This window comes from Barbus barbus (genome assembly GCF_936440315.1).
Source record: "Barbus barbus genome assembly, chromosome: 13".
Taxonomy (NCBI): domain Eukaryota; kingdom Metazoa; phylum Chordata; class Actinopteri; order Cypriniformes; family Cyprinidae; genus Barbus; species Barbus barbus.
Window position 1 is genome coordinate 13,689,131 of NC_136741.1, and position 14,946 is coordinate 13,704,076.

General features: G+C 36.8%; 1 protein-coding gene across 2 annotated transcripts; it reads right to left on the minus strand.

The window, feature by feature from the left end:
- Positions 1 to 1,197: 1,197 nt before the first annotated feature.
- LOC306878846 (epoxide hydrolase 4-like) lies at positions 1,198 to 14,284 on the minus strand. 2 transcript variants are annotated; one of them, XM_079431410.1, is made up of 7 exons: positions 13,558 to 14,284; positions 11,770 to 11,855; positions 10,240 to 10,397; positions 7,899 to 8,027; positions 6,878 to 6,981; positions 4,606 to 4,754; positions 1,198 to 2,080 (listed from the first exon to the last, which is right to left on the minus strand). In XM_079431410.1, the coding sequence occupies exons 1-7, from the start codon at positions 13,798 to 13,800 to the stop codon at positions 1,837 to 1,839; spliced, it is 1,113 nt and encodes a 370-aa protein (XP_079287536.1). In that variant the 5' UTR covers positions 13,801 to 14,284; the 3' UTR covers positions 1,198 to 1,836. The 2 variants fall into 2 exon arrangements, with proteins under 2 accessions (XP_079287536.1, XP_079287537.1); XM_079431411.1 differs by lacking the exon at positions 7,899 to 8,027 and having other exon boundaries at positions 13,558 to 14,040.
- Positions 14,285 to 14,946: the final 662 nt, after the last annotated feature.

Sequence of the window (14,946 nt, forward strand, 5' to 3'; positions counted from 1 at the left end):
TTGTTTGTTTGTTTGATAAGCTATTGTTCTGAGTGACTAAAGTTTTTGGATTAATAGATGCCCAATTTTGCATTTTTTAGGGTTGGGGAATACAGTTTTATCTAGTGAATTTTAGTCTGTGTCAGAAATCTGTTTATTGGAATATAAGCTAATATGTCATACTATACAGTACCATGATCCACCACTGATTAGCAGTGTGAAAAACACTCTCTGAAACAAAACTCAGTATCCTTAAGCAGAAGATGCAAAAGCAGAGACTTCTTCTCCCTCAAGCTTCTTTTCCACAGGGAGCACCCATTTGTTTTCCACAGGGAGTGCCCCAGCCTGACTTGTTTCCACATGGCACACTCGTTCCTGTACTTTCCCCCCCGAGGGAACACCTGTGTCCACCTCCTTTCCACATGCAGGCAGCACCTGTGCCACCTCTTTTTCCACAGACAACACCCGTGCCCTGAAGCAAGGGAGCTTCAGTTAGTGCTTCCTATCTCATTTTTTTCTTATTTAGCTTTATTCAAAAAACTAAATACTGCCTTTAACTAAGCTAGTCCTATGTTTTGCAAGCAATCCTTTTATGATATATTTCAAAAGTCATATGTGTTTACATTTTGTACTAATTAAAACTAATTAAAACAACATTTGTCACACTCTTCAATCTGTGCTGCTGCTTTGCCTTTAAGCTGATTTCAACATTTAGTGGGAGAGTGAGGCAGTTTCCTGAACCCTAACAAAAAATATATGCTGAAATTAAGATTAATAAATTCTTTTTACGTATTTTTCATTGTTTACTTAGTTAACTAATGTAGTTAACTTATTTTATTTAATTATTTATATTTTAAAGTGTTACCAGTAATCAAATTACAAAGCGTGAGTGTGAAAGTTTTTTTTTTTTACATAAAATATAATTTACATGAATTTAATTCTGTGTGAAGATACTTATTGACCTCGTCCCAATGTTAAAATAAGTATTAAATTAATAACATTTATTTCTTCCCTTTGTCCGTTACTTTATTTGAAATGAAAATTTGCCATTTATTCAAACTTCAAATGTTCCACATATCTTCAAATTTGCACGCATCTTATTTAATGCACAATATCAAAAACTGTTGTTTAAAAAATGTTTTAAATTTATACTAACTTTGCAGAACCTTCTTGTATATGAACAGAGAGAGCAGTAGAGCAAATTATGAATTCAAGTCAGTGAGTTTATGCGATTATTTATTTGCTTAGAAAATCAAAATGGTGCAGAGCTGGTTCTACTGTCTTAGATGCAGTGTTTAGGAGAAAATACAAAAAAGTGTACAATATTGAAACATCACTTTGTTTTATCATACAGGAAGATCAAAATAATGACATTCTCAAACGTTTAAGCCAAATATATTCAAAGATACAAAAAAGAATATATTCCACTAAGACAACACTACCTGATAAAGAGGTGGAGGGGTTTAGGACTCCCATAAGACAGAGAGTGCAGAGAGTAGCAAACCCAGTGATACAAACGACTGACAACCCCACAGCTCAGTCTCAAAAAGACATGGCACATCTTTTATGCTGCAAAATGGTATGTCGAAAGGCACCACACAATACAACTTACTCACAGATATTTTGCAACACACTTTTAAACACTGTCACCAAGAAACCTTAAGGCGAATGTCATGTGCAAACTTGAAAAAAATAGATTAAACACACTATGCAATCCCTCCGATTAAAATGTGCTTTTGTTCTTTTTCCGCATCACTGAAGTTTGATTTGTTTCTATATCTTAGATGTGATTGCATTTATCATTTCAGGCATTTCCCTGGTCCCCTCTTCAGGCGAGCTCAGAGGGACAAGGACCCATTATAAGTTCCTGTAGTTTTTCCGGCCTTCTCCCTCCTTAATGAAAGTCCATATGAGTGTGTTGACGATGTCGGGCTGGTCTTGTTGAAGCCAGTGACTGGCTCCAGAGATGATGTTGAGGCGGAAATGGTTTCTGATGTACAGGCGGCAGGCCTCGGCCATGTCCTGCTCCAGAAAGGCATCTCGCTCTCCCCACAGCAGCAATACAGGAGCCTTCACCTCACTCTGACTCAGTGGGAGGACACTGCAGAATACAAATAATACTAAAATTAAGGCTGATTCAAAATTTCTCAAATAATTGCTGAACAAATCTTGCCAATGAATATATTATATTATTGTTGTAGACGAGTAAAGCATTGAATGAACATTATATTTTTAGTTTACAGTTAGGATTTATTTCTTGTGAACTGAGTCATTCTGAGACACTGAAAACACTGGATCATGCCATGCAGTGTTGGGGAAGGTTACTTTTAAAAGTAATGCATTACAATATTGCGTTAAAAAAGTAACTAATTACGTTACTCAGTTGCTTTTTATGGAAGGTAATCCGTTACGGTACTTTTGAGCTACTTTTTAAATCTAGGCAGGGCTTGTTTGTTTTTAATATAAACAAATCTTCTTTTACAAATGTAAAATCCTTTCACAACAAAATTTAATTCAGTTCAGCTTTTATTGGCCAAATATGCTTAACATACAAAGAATTTACTGTAACAATTTACTGCAAAAGTCAAATGAATATGCCCAGGCTGAAGGAAATGTAAATGCATGTCTGTACAGTAGAGGGCGCAGCTCAAACAAATTGCATGAAGAGTACGACGCAGGAGAAGAAAGTTCAACACTATTCGGCAATAACACAAATGAAACACAAATGGGCAATTTTTGCTTAGTATGGTTGAATTAGATCATTGAAGGTCAGTAGCAAAGACATTAGTTAATAAATGGGATTAATTACATAAATTATATTTGTCTTATTTAACATATTTAATTATTGCAGATTTGTATAACATTCTGAGTTTGCATTTGACTGTTTTTATTCATTTTGAGGAACACTGAATCTGTTTTTGTGCAGGTGAGATGAGTAAATACATGTTCATATTTAGTCTAGAACTACAGTAAGCATCCTTTTCACACAGCGCACACAACCCCTCTGCACTTACTCACAATTTCTCTCAACATGGCAACACGAGAGCTGTCAGTCAAGACATGGGAAACAAAGTAGCTGGCATTACTTATTTGAAAAAGTAACTCAGATATTTCCTTCTAAATTAAAAAGTTATGCGTTACTTTACTAGTTACTTAAAAAAGTAATCACATTACATAACTCACGTTTCTTGTAATGTGTTACCCCCAACACTGCTGCCATGCTTCACTCAGAAACACATTCCTTGTCAGACTATAGATATAATTAAATTGCTAGCATTGCGATTTCATAATCGCATTAGCTGGCAAATAACAGTTTAAAATACTAGCAAAATGAAATTTGTACTGGCATGTTGCTGTTTAGGAACCTGGTTGAGAGGCCATTTTACAATTTACATGGGTTGGAAAATACAGATATCTGGTCGGGAAATATAGAAATCCATACAAATATTTAATTACGACATCCATCACTATGAAAAGGTTGTTTAAGAAAATATTTAACTAAACAACTAATAAAAAAAAAATATATTAACTTTTTTTTATTACTGCACTGAAACCAATATTAACTTTACATAGATGTACCTTCTTCTACCCACTTTTAGATGATGCATAGCAGTCTTATTCAGTTAAATTTTTGTGTACTGTTTCTCACAATGAATATAATTCATTGACGGTGCTAACAAAAATACAAGTAAATCTTTTTGTTTCTATAATATTTCTCTCTGACAGCCCTAAAAACTCCATTATTGACAGACAAGTTAGTTGAACAGATGTTAGAACATGTTAAAAGGTTTGGACACCCTCCTCTCCTCAGTTCTGATATGGACTTATGTGTACCTAGTTTCTGTAGAAACTGTTATGTCAGCGCCCTCCTACACACACCCACCTGCACACCTACACCCCCCCCCACTCGTGCACACACACGCACAGAGACAGTCAGCGCAGCTCTGCCCTGAGACATAATCAAAGTGTGCTGCAGGAGCAGATGGAGGGCTCAGTCATGCATGCACATCTCACATGCTCCTAACACATGCACTCCGCAAGCAAATTAAAGCAGAGTATTTATACCAGGGTGTCCACAATTGCTTGGAGTATATGAAAAAATTAACTGAAATATCCCTTTTAATCATTTAATATTCTCAGAGACACCCAGCATTCTCATGAACTCATTCTGAAAGAATATCTTTACAGCATAGGCAGTGAATTAACGGCTGTTCGTGCACAGCTCAGAGAGCATGAAATCAATCTCTCTCCATCTTGACAGGGACACATGCACTTATGAATTTAGTTCTCATCTTGTCTGACTAAGTCATGATGTGATAGATTTCTTTGATGTTATGTCCATAATATTTTGAAATACATACATCACTTTTTTCTTTATAAGCGATAAAACAAATGTGTTATAAGCATTACTGCTGCAATAGCAGAAGCAAACAGCTTCTTCAGAAGTATCAGCTACTTCTCAAAAAGTTGCTAAATATATAATATTAAATAAACATAAATATCCATTTAAGACACTAGAGGGCGATATTTTCTGTCAAATTAGCTAAGCAGCTTTTTTTGGGGATTCAAGACACCAACAAAGCTGTATAAAAAAATACACAGATTTTAAATGAGACACACAGGTACCTGAAGACATTTCTGAAGTAATTAAGGGCCCCAGTAAGGGCCCCTGGCTGTGAGAGGGCATGCAGGTATGCTTCGAGGTCTTCTGTGGTGAGCCAGTGGTCCTTGCAACTGATGCCTGTGCTGCGGCTGGTAAATAGACTCTTCAGCGCCTGTAAATCCACATTAAAAAACAGAATGAGCTTGAAGAATTCGGTACTATTATATATTAGATGTCTTTAACCACTATGTCTAAATAAATACAGTGGCATGCACCCTTGGTTCTTAATACTGTGTGTGGTTACCTGGATGATCTACGACTGTTTTTTTGTTTTGTGATGTTGTTCATGAGTCCCTTGTTTGTTCTGAACAGTTCAACTGAGCACTGTTCTTCAGAAAAATCCTCCAGGTCCTGCAGAATCTTCAGTTTTCCAGCAAACTTTTGCATATTTGAACCCTTTCCAGCAGTAACTGTACGATTTTGAGATCCACCTTTTCACGCTGAGGATGATTGAGGGACTCAAACACAACAATTAAAAAAGGTTCAAACATCCACTGATGCTCCAGAAGGAAACACAATGCATTAAGAACCGGGGGGTGAAAACTTTTGAACAGGATGAAGATGTCCAAATTTTTCTTATTTTGTTGAAATATCATATTTTTCCATTTAGTACTGCCCTTATGACGCGACAGAAGATACTTGCATGTTTCCTGGAAGACAAATGAAGTACAATTTACCTTGATCTTCAAATTCAAAAAGTTTTCACCCCCCGGCTCTTAATGCATCGTGTTTCCTTCTGGAGCATCAGTGGATGTTTGAACCTTTTTTAATTGTTGTGTTTGAGTCCCTCAATCATCCTCAGCGTGAAAAGGTGGATCTCAAAATCATACAGTTACTGCTGGAAAGGGTAACACTAACAGTGCTCAGTTGAACTGTTCAGAACAAACAAGGGACTCATGAACAACCATCACAAAACAAAAAAACAGTCGTAGATCATCCAGGTAACCACACACAGTATTAAGAACCAAGGGTTCCCAAACTTTTGAATGTGGTTATTTTAATAATTTCAGCTATTTTTTTGTCTTGTGGACTATATGTAAACATCTTTTATGGAAAATATATTACTCAGGACAGTACTAAATAAAAAATAACATGCATTTTGTATGATCTCTCTTATTTTGGTAAAATTATCCACATTTTCACAGATTCTGCAAGGGGTTCCCAAACTTTCGATCCCCACTGTACATACATTGTTAGGTACAATATACAATGTAATCAAGATGTAACTGAAGATTACAGACGTAGTTACAGGCATTTTTAAACATATACAATAAGTGCACTGCATCAAATTTAAATAAAAGACACTTTATATAAAGTGGGTTCCATAATTCAATCTGGTCCCTCAAAATAAAACTAAAAAGAAAAACATTAATTTTATACATGATATGCAAAATAAAAATGTTTCATTTTACAAATAGCGAACAAGTTATAATTTTACTTGACTGTCATAAATGTCCTTCATGCTTCATGCTGGATTATTTAAATATACTGTATTTCAACAATAGTACTTACTATAGCTGGGCAATTAGAATGCATAATAAGCATAAAGTAATCGGCACACTAAAATGAGTGTCTATCCAGAGCTGGTTCATAATGACTAAGCTGTGTGTGCTGAAGACAGATGGATAATCTTGGCCTAATGATTCACTCTGTTTTCATAATTCTTACACAAACAAATTCACATGCTGGACTCAAAAGCTGGTCAGTTATGTAAAATGATGGGTAATTAAAACAAGAGAGGATGATGTTATCATTCCACATTCTAGTAATTAAGTATTTTTTTAGTTTATGCATATGTACATTCATGTCTTTAATTCTTTAAATACAGTAGGTAACAAAAGTATATACATTGTTGCTAAGATTTTAAAAGTAGTCTCTTATGCCCACCAAAAATATAGTAAAAACAGTAATATTTTGAAATATTACTATTTAAAATAACTCTTTTCTATTTTAATAGATTTTAAAATGTAATTCCTGAAAACTGAATTTTTAGCAGCCATTACTCCAATTTTCAGAAATCATTCTAATATGTTGATTTGGAGAAACATTTCTTTTTATTATCATGTGTGTTGTTGATGTTTAATGAATAGAAAATTCAAAAGAACATAATTTATTTTTTTATTTTTTAGTAACAATGTAAAAGCCTAGACTGTCACTTCTGATCAATTTCTTGCATCTTCACTGAATAAAAGTACTAATTTCTTTAAAAATTGTAGTATATTGAGTCAAGCTCACCTTGAAATCATTGATGGAGAGCATTAGCTCTGGGAAATATGGCAACTGGAAAAAAAAGAAGTAACTTGACTTGAGCATCTGACTGGGGTGATGAAGGGCATAATCTGGACAGAGAAGGGAGACAGCAAAAGGAAACTTAACCCAACATTGTACGGTGTGGCCCCAAGGTAACAAACCTATTTGCTTCACTTTTAAGCACATGACTCACATATAAATTGGCAATAAAATGGTTAATAATGAAGAGATAAAGATTTTTTGGTCACACTACTGTACATCCTGGCAGTCGTTTTAAAGTCATTTAAAATCTAGCATGGGACACATTTTTGTTCAGGAGAACTGCCCTCAGAAAAGCTAATTTTGTTGATTTTATTGATTGATTCACTTTTAAGTCAATAAACCTAACTCTAAAACATTTATAGTCTTATACATTATCTGCATGCTAATAAATGTGTTTGTTGCCTATAAGAAAATGTGCAACACTGGATAGGACATGATTGCAATGAATATAAAGAATGTCTACTTTCCTTGTATTACAGTTTTTCTCCCCAATCTTAGTTTTATTATCAGTGTTTGATATTTTTTTTTTCACAGTGTTGTTTCCAGGCAACATACCTTTTTGATTTCAGTAATGAGATCCATGTTATGTAAGAAAATTGAATCAAAACATGTTTCATAACACATGCGATAGAGGGTTAAAACGGAAGACAGCCCATTAAGCAGAGATACATTTCAAAAGAACAGGAAAAGCAAAAGGTGTAGTCGTGTACGTGTCACTCTCGTCAGGTGTTATTAGAAGAGGGTCCCGTGTCTCTGCCAGAAGTCTGCCTGTAATTACCTCCTCCTCCAGGCTGGAGCGCACGAGACAGATGGAGGGCAAAGCCCCATGATTCCCTGGGCCTAACCACAATATGTCATTGTGAATGATGCAGATAATACTAATGATCCCTAAAACCAAAACAGAGTCTCTGGGGCAGGCATGATAGAACAGGAAATTTGGTTGTCAGATGTTTAGGGCACTTACCAGTGAACACACAGGGGTGAGGGCTGTTCAGCACTATGAGTTTTGTCACCATTTCAGGGTAGTGAATTGCACAGAGCCATGCGATGATGCCACCCCAGTCATGCCCCACGAGAAAACATCTGTTGTATCCTGAGGAGAGGATCAGAAGGAGGAAGCTGGCATGTTTGTGTTTGTTGTGCTATGTATGCATGCTACACAATTAATAGGGAAAGTGAGAGACAAGACAGTAAAATTGTAGCAAATACAGAGGGAACAGGATCAAGAAATGACGCAAGCCAAACTCAAACTCATATTTTCCAAATAAGCACCATAGCACAATGTGTCTAACCACTGTTCCAACCGTTTATTTTTTTATGTATTTTTTTAAAGTGCCCCTATTATGGGTTATGAAAGGTTCATATTTTGGTTCTGGGAGTCCCCAACAACAGGTTAACATGCATGCAAGGTCAAAAGAACACTTTCATTTTCTTATAATATGCATTTATTTTTACCTTATTTGCTCAACGACTCCCAAACGATTCGCTCAATGATTTATTTTTTCTAAACCCCTCCTTTGCATGACGCTTATCTGCGGTGATTGGTCCCTTTGGTCGATTTCATTTAAAGCAGCTATTTTGCTCCAAAAGCGGCACCTAGTGGCAAAGAATGAATTTGCATTTTCATTCAGACCAACGCGAAAATCAAGTTTTCCCAGGTCTACGCGCGCAACAAGTGGGCGGGCAATATGTTAATGTTTCATGCTGACGTCAACATGAAACGGTTTGGGATTTGTTTTTCAATGATTCAGAGTCGACTCTTTCTTTTGAGAGACAATAACTTTATACACAGTGCACTTTCAGATTTAAACCTTTGCTGGATATTTTCATTCACTTAGAGCTGTGTTACACACTGCATGAAAAGGTCATTTTCAAAAATCTATAATAAGGGTACTTTAAAAGCCAGCAGTTGATGATCACGTTATTTTACATATGCAGCTGCTTACATATGCAAACTCCTGTCTTTGCTTTTTCCACTGTGTTTTGATCCAGACATTCAGTAATCTTTCAGATGTGATGGAAACTGGAAAGCCAGAACATGGAAAACTGAACAATTCCATCTCGTAAATAATGGAAAATTCTGTCAATGGCAGGGAAGAGTTGAGGTAAAATTTTGACCTTTAATTCGCATATGACATGCGAAGAAAAAAAAAAAGAAATTAGTTCCCACTTATTAATCCATGGCCACTTTTTATGAATTTGTTTCCTCATATTAGTTCAAACACTGCCATGTTTTAACTAAATTAAAATGAGGAAATTTATGAGTACGATGTAGCCACTATTTAAACATATTTTTAAAACACAAATTACTTTTTCCCGTCATGTGCAGAGCTCCATAATTTTCCATTTAAATGTCAGAATTTTTAATTCACATTCAACATTAAGTTTTAAGTTGGAACTGTGGCATAGTAGTTAGACACATTTGGACAATATGAGTTTGAGTTTGACTTGCGTCATTTTCCAATCCTATTAATAAACTAATTATTAATTCATGGCCACTTTATCTTGTTCATCTTGTCCCTGCATGTCATGTTCAGGGTGCCATACAAAACAAATAAAATAATATAAAAAATGGTACAGAAAGCCACTTAAGTAAACTTCAAAATCAGAACTGTTTCTGTTTAATCTCAAGAATTAATTTTATTCAACAATATATAACAGAAAATAATTATATTATGTTGAGCCTTGCATTTTACTGCACAGTAACTACTGTTTACACTGGTTTGAGTGTAAGTCGTCTTCTTTTGCAATAATAATATCATGCTGCAGTTCATTTAGTGTCATATCAAGGACTGACTCAGGATGAATGACACCATTGCTGTGAGCCAGGGTGGAAGTTTCCACCGTCTGCAATAGAGTGATTCCAATGTCAAGGAGCTGAGACCCTGGAGCAAGACACCATCATGAATCCTAATAATGTGTCATTGACGGCCTGTCACAATACACCGCCAGCCGCTTACACACATGCCACTCTGTGCAAGCAGGCAGATGATTTTAACTACGACATGATATACAGTGTTCATCTACACTTGTCCTTGAGTCACATTGTAGCATAGCTCAACTAGTGATTGTGTCTCATTTGAAATCTAGAGGCAGACAATTAGACTTCATTTCAAGCAGCCTAAACTGACAATACAAATCTAAAAAGCCAAGGGCATCTGTGAAGGGGTCACCTTCACATTACAGACTATTGGGAAAAGTGCTACATTAGCATTCACCACTACAACAGCCTTATCAAAACCTCTAGACAGGCTGGAATGTGAAATGGAAATAGGGTTGAGATAATAGAGGCAGTCTGTTCTTACCCAGATACTCCACAATGTCCTTGATGTCAGCGACAAGGTAGTCTAGTCTGTAGCTTTCAGTGGAGGAGGGCAGGTCAGATTCCCCGTAGCCTCGCATATCCACAGCAACAACACGGAACTCGCTCTTAAATTCCCTCAGCTGGTGACGCCAGGAGAACCTGGCAAAACAAGGGGTAGATCTTTGATAAATATTTCAAATTAATTCTACAGGTTACACATGGAACACATTTTTGTTCAATTTAGATCAGCTCTGTTCTACATTGTTTTTTTATTTTTTTGGTTACACATTTAAGAACTGAGTAATATTAATTAACTACATGCACTTACTATATGGGTACGGTTATGATTAGGGTTTGGTTTAGGGTTACTTGCATGTAATTATGCATTATTTATTTATTATTTATTATAATAGTAAGTACATGTAACGTGTAACAAGGACACCTTAAAATAAAGTGTTACCTTTTTTTATTTTATTCCTAAGATGGTATAGAACCATGGCAAGGTTGAAAACCATGGAAAAGTCAATAAAAATGAATGAATGAAGGACTTTTTTTTTACTATTCTTTTTGGACTGACAAAATTTAGACACCGGAATGGATGATTTCTGCAACAATTTTTTATCTACAATAATGATACAAATTATAATGATTTGCACTGAAATATATTTTGGCAAAAATCTGATTGTGCCACTGGCTAGCGCTTTAACTGAAAAGGAAAAAACACTTTTATGGAGTACCCAATGATTCGACATATGCATTTTAGTTGAATTGTATTAGTAAACTCTACCACAGTGATAGTATTTCCTAACTAGCGATTGTGTCTTTAAAGAATGAGAAGAAAGAGAGAGAAAGAAAGTTGAGGACAAGCAGAAGGAAGCCTAATATGATTCTGATGAGTCAGTGCAGCAGAGGCTCTAAGGACCCAAACCCAATATGTTAGAATATAGATGAGCATTAAATTAGCACACACACACACACACACACACACACATCCTCCACGTTTCTCTATTGCTCAGCAGTCAGAGAAATCTTTGACTTGCACTTTTTGAATGCACCAAACTAAAGTGGAGCAGAAGCCAGAAGAAAAGAGCGTCCTCCAGGTCTCCTCTACTTGTCCAAGAGTTCATCACTGATTCTGGAGCAGTAGATTGGCCAGTGAAGCAGAAAGGAGCCATGCCACATTAATTAGGCACAGTCCTGTCCTGATCGCAGTTCTGCAGTCTGGCAGCTCACTGAAACGACAGCTTCACTGGTCCCAAGACAGTCCGAATGTCACGACACTCCATATCACATTTCAGAACTGTGTGATACATTATATCGCCCATTTTACATTTCATAACAATAATACACACATCTCTGACTCTGACTGAAGAGTTGTGTTGATGGGGAAGGTTTGAGTCTCAAATATTATCTATGACTCCATGTGTAAATTTGTGGACTGATTCCACAACAACATATTTCCGATCTGTGCCTGGCAGCATCCCAGTAGAGAAGTGTTTCCCTTGTGTGTGCGAGTGTGTTTGAGTCTTACCAAAACTCAGGGAATCCATGCAGAAACAGCATAAGTGGCTTTCCTCGTTCTCCAGCAGCAACATAGTGAAATCTGAGTCCAGACTCCTAAAACCATACAGAGACCAGAAGCAGTTATTCTTCACCATAAACAGGGGATATGATAAAAGCAGTCCGTTCTCTTTAATCACAAGGGCCTGTCCATCCTGATGTAAAATCCCTTCTCACATCACTCTCTGCTTGATAGAGCTATAAAATGCACCAGAGAGAGGGAGTCGTGTCTGCAGGCTTCAGCTAATATTGAAGCCATATCTTCCATTGACATTTATGGGAAAATTCATACCCTGTTAAAAGACAGCCTGCATCAAATTGCATGTGATAGTATCCTCGGGTTGTCTGGATATTTCGAGAACATTGTTTGCAATGCAAAATTTTCCTTTTGAATACAAACAAGTTGTAGGGGTGGAAAACATCTCACCTCAAAAAATATCTAATAATATGTAATGTTTTTCACTAGGCGTGAAAAGATGAGTTTATTTCCTCAAGGTCACTTGCTATTTTACTTTCAGATCACAGTTGATGCCAGTTTTTTTTTCTTTTTACCAAATCCCTCAATTCCAGCAGTTGCAGAGACTTTTACGATATTTTTCTTTAGAAACATTTGTATATCCCACGTCACAAAACAGTTATATACTCAGGAACAAAACTTAAAGTGGCTGTTTTCAAGTCTGAGACTTCGAAGGATGCTACAGAAAAAGTGTAGATTCAGAATACCTAATGTTTGAACGTTATGTTCAAAACTCTGCAGGTATATACACATCACATCTATCCTGAGATTGCCTAAGCTGTTTTCAGCACCACTCAAGTGGACAGCGAAGTCCAGGCAATAACTATGATTTTGAGGGAAACTGATTACTCTGTCTGCTGCAGGACATTGCTCAGTTCATGCTCATTGATGGAAACTACTTGCTTCTGGGAGCAACCCCATGGGAAAGAAAAATCACAAATGAGACCTCTTTAAAGGGGTAGTTCCCTTAAGAAAAAACATAGCTCACCCAAACAAAATCATATTACCCTCACGTTTCAAATCTGTATGACTTTCTTTCTTGTGCTGAACACAAAGGAGTTACCGCTGGCTTGCATTCCTCCAAAAAACATTTCCTTAAATATCTTTAGGGCTTTCCCATTCCTATAAAGCATTGTGTTATGCTACCAAGGTCATGGGTTCAATTCCCAGGGAAAGCAATGTAAGTCGCTTTGAATAAAAACATCTGCCAAAGCATAAATGTAAATCTTCTTTTACAGAAAGCAAGCAAGAACGTTTGGAATGGCACGAGGAAGAGTAAAATTATGAGAGAATTTTCATTTTGGGTGATCTATGCATTTCATTTTTCTCTTAGACACCAATGAGGCTAAAATGAGTTCAAATTGATCGCCTACTTTTACTTGATCTTCTGCTTCTAGTGAAACACCAAGTGATTTAATGCATCTCCTCAACAATCTCAACATTGTTCTCAGGTTTGGCGAGATAACATCTTAGTGCACTAATAGGCTATTTGTCATCAAATTCTTTCAAGATGAAATTAGGCTATGTGAGCTACCTGCATTTATGTTTATAGTCACTCAGCAATCGTCTCCTTTGTTTCTCAAGAATCTGAGAGAAACAGCTGATGCAAAGTTCACATTTCAAAGAAAAAAAGTGAAAGAGTAACATCTGAGCATTAAAAAAAGCAGAGTTATATTTAAGTAGCCTATATGCTTTCATATAGGCTACTGTCAACCATCCATCCATCTTCCACCGATCTCTTACCTTGATTCTAACATAACAGTGGGTTCCCAAGGACGTGTCATTCAGGCACGCAGGGGGTGTCTCACGAACCGTCCACTGAAAGGTTGTTGACGGTCTAAGGATGATATTCCAGCCAAGTTTGAGCAGCGCTACGCCCGTGCATAGCGCGCAATATCCATAGATGAGAGACCAGTATCCCATAACTCTGATCTTCAGCGTCAGCCCGACTGTCAACAACAGCAAGTTATGAAGCAGTCTCGCCATCTTTACATTACTGCGGGAATACGCTTGTTGATCGCGGCTTGTATTGATTTGTTTACTCAGCGCATCTTAATAGCTCCGTCGCGCCGTCAACGAGCGCATCCTGACCGGGGAGGATCCCTCATCCCTGTGTAGACGCTACGGAGTCACGCTTATGCATGACAGTCACTGAAGAGATGCTCAGTCCCAAAGGTGTTCGCACCTCGGACTGAACCATTACGCCCCATCTACACTGACACAACTAGAAGGCTCCCTCCCATTATAGTCCAGGCAGCTGTCTGGGCCCACCGCGTACTCACAGACCGCACTCTCGCGAACGCGTCCGGTAATAACATCGATCACGGGAGAGCTCGGGTTTCTGTCGCGATCGCAGTGTAGGTGAGGTGTAGCTGATATTGGACAGTTTACCTTGGATACAACAATAAAAAATACTGTGCCTCATCATGGCGCATTAAAATAATGATTTCCGAGACCTTAAGCTCCGCCTAGAGCTCATGCGATATTCATAATGTAGGCTACAGATTTACTAACTCATAACTGGGAAACATAAATGATCATTAAAGACAAAGAGATTCAAATAACTTTCGGGCATAGGTATTTACGTTTTATTCATTACAGCTCGATGATTATTTAAATAAATAGGATGGAACCTAATATTATAATAAGGGTGCGTTTATGAAGGCGTCACTTAACATTGATTTAGAAATTTCTCAACTATTTCAAAAACGAATATACCAACGTTTGTGATTTCAATTAATCTAATATAATGCTTTAAATGAACCAAACCACCTAATAATGGCACAAAACTTCACAGAATGGACAAAACCTTACACGTCAGACAAACTTGAAATACAAAAAGAATATAGCATAGCCTTGAAAACTAAAATGATTTCCATTTAACATTTACTCCATATACAGCTCAGAAATTTGGGTGGGGTTTTTAATACGGTCTCTTACCAAGACTGCATTTATTTCATTAAAGTATAAAAACGGCAATATTGTGGGAAAATACAATTTATAGCCTAAATAGTAAAACGTAATTTATTCCTGTGATGGCAAAGCTAATTACAGTATCATTACTGCAGTCTTCAGTGTCACATGATCCTTCGGAAACTGTAATATGCTGATTTGGTGCTCAAAAAATATTTC

What these genes read in the sequence shown, in the direction of transcription:
- LOC306878846 (XM_079431410.1), bottom strand. Translation starts at nt 13,800, where the DNA reads ATGGCGAGACTGCTTCATAACTTGCTGTTGTTGACAGTCGGGCTGACG. An exon ending in ACTGTTATGTTAGAATCAAG is followed by an intron (nt 11,856 to 13,557) that starts GTAAGAGATCGG and finishes GTATGGTTTTAG; the next exon opens with GAGTCTGGACTCAGATTTCA. An exon ending in GGACATTGTGGAGTATCTGG is followed by an intron (nt 8,028 to 10,239) that starts GTAAGAACAGAC and finishes TCCTCTCCTCAG; the next exon opens with GATACAACAGATGTTTTCTC.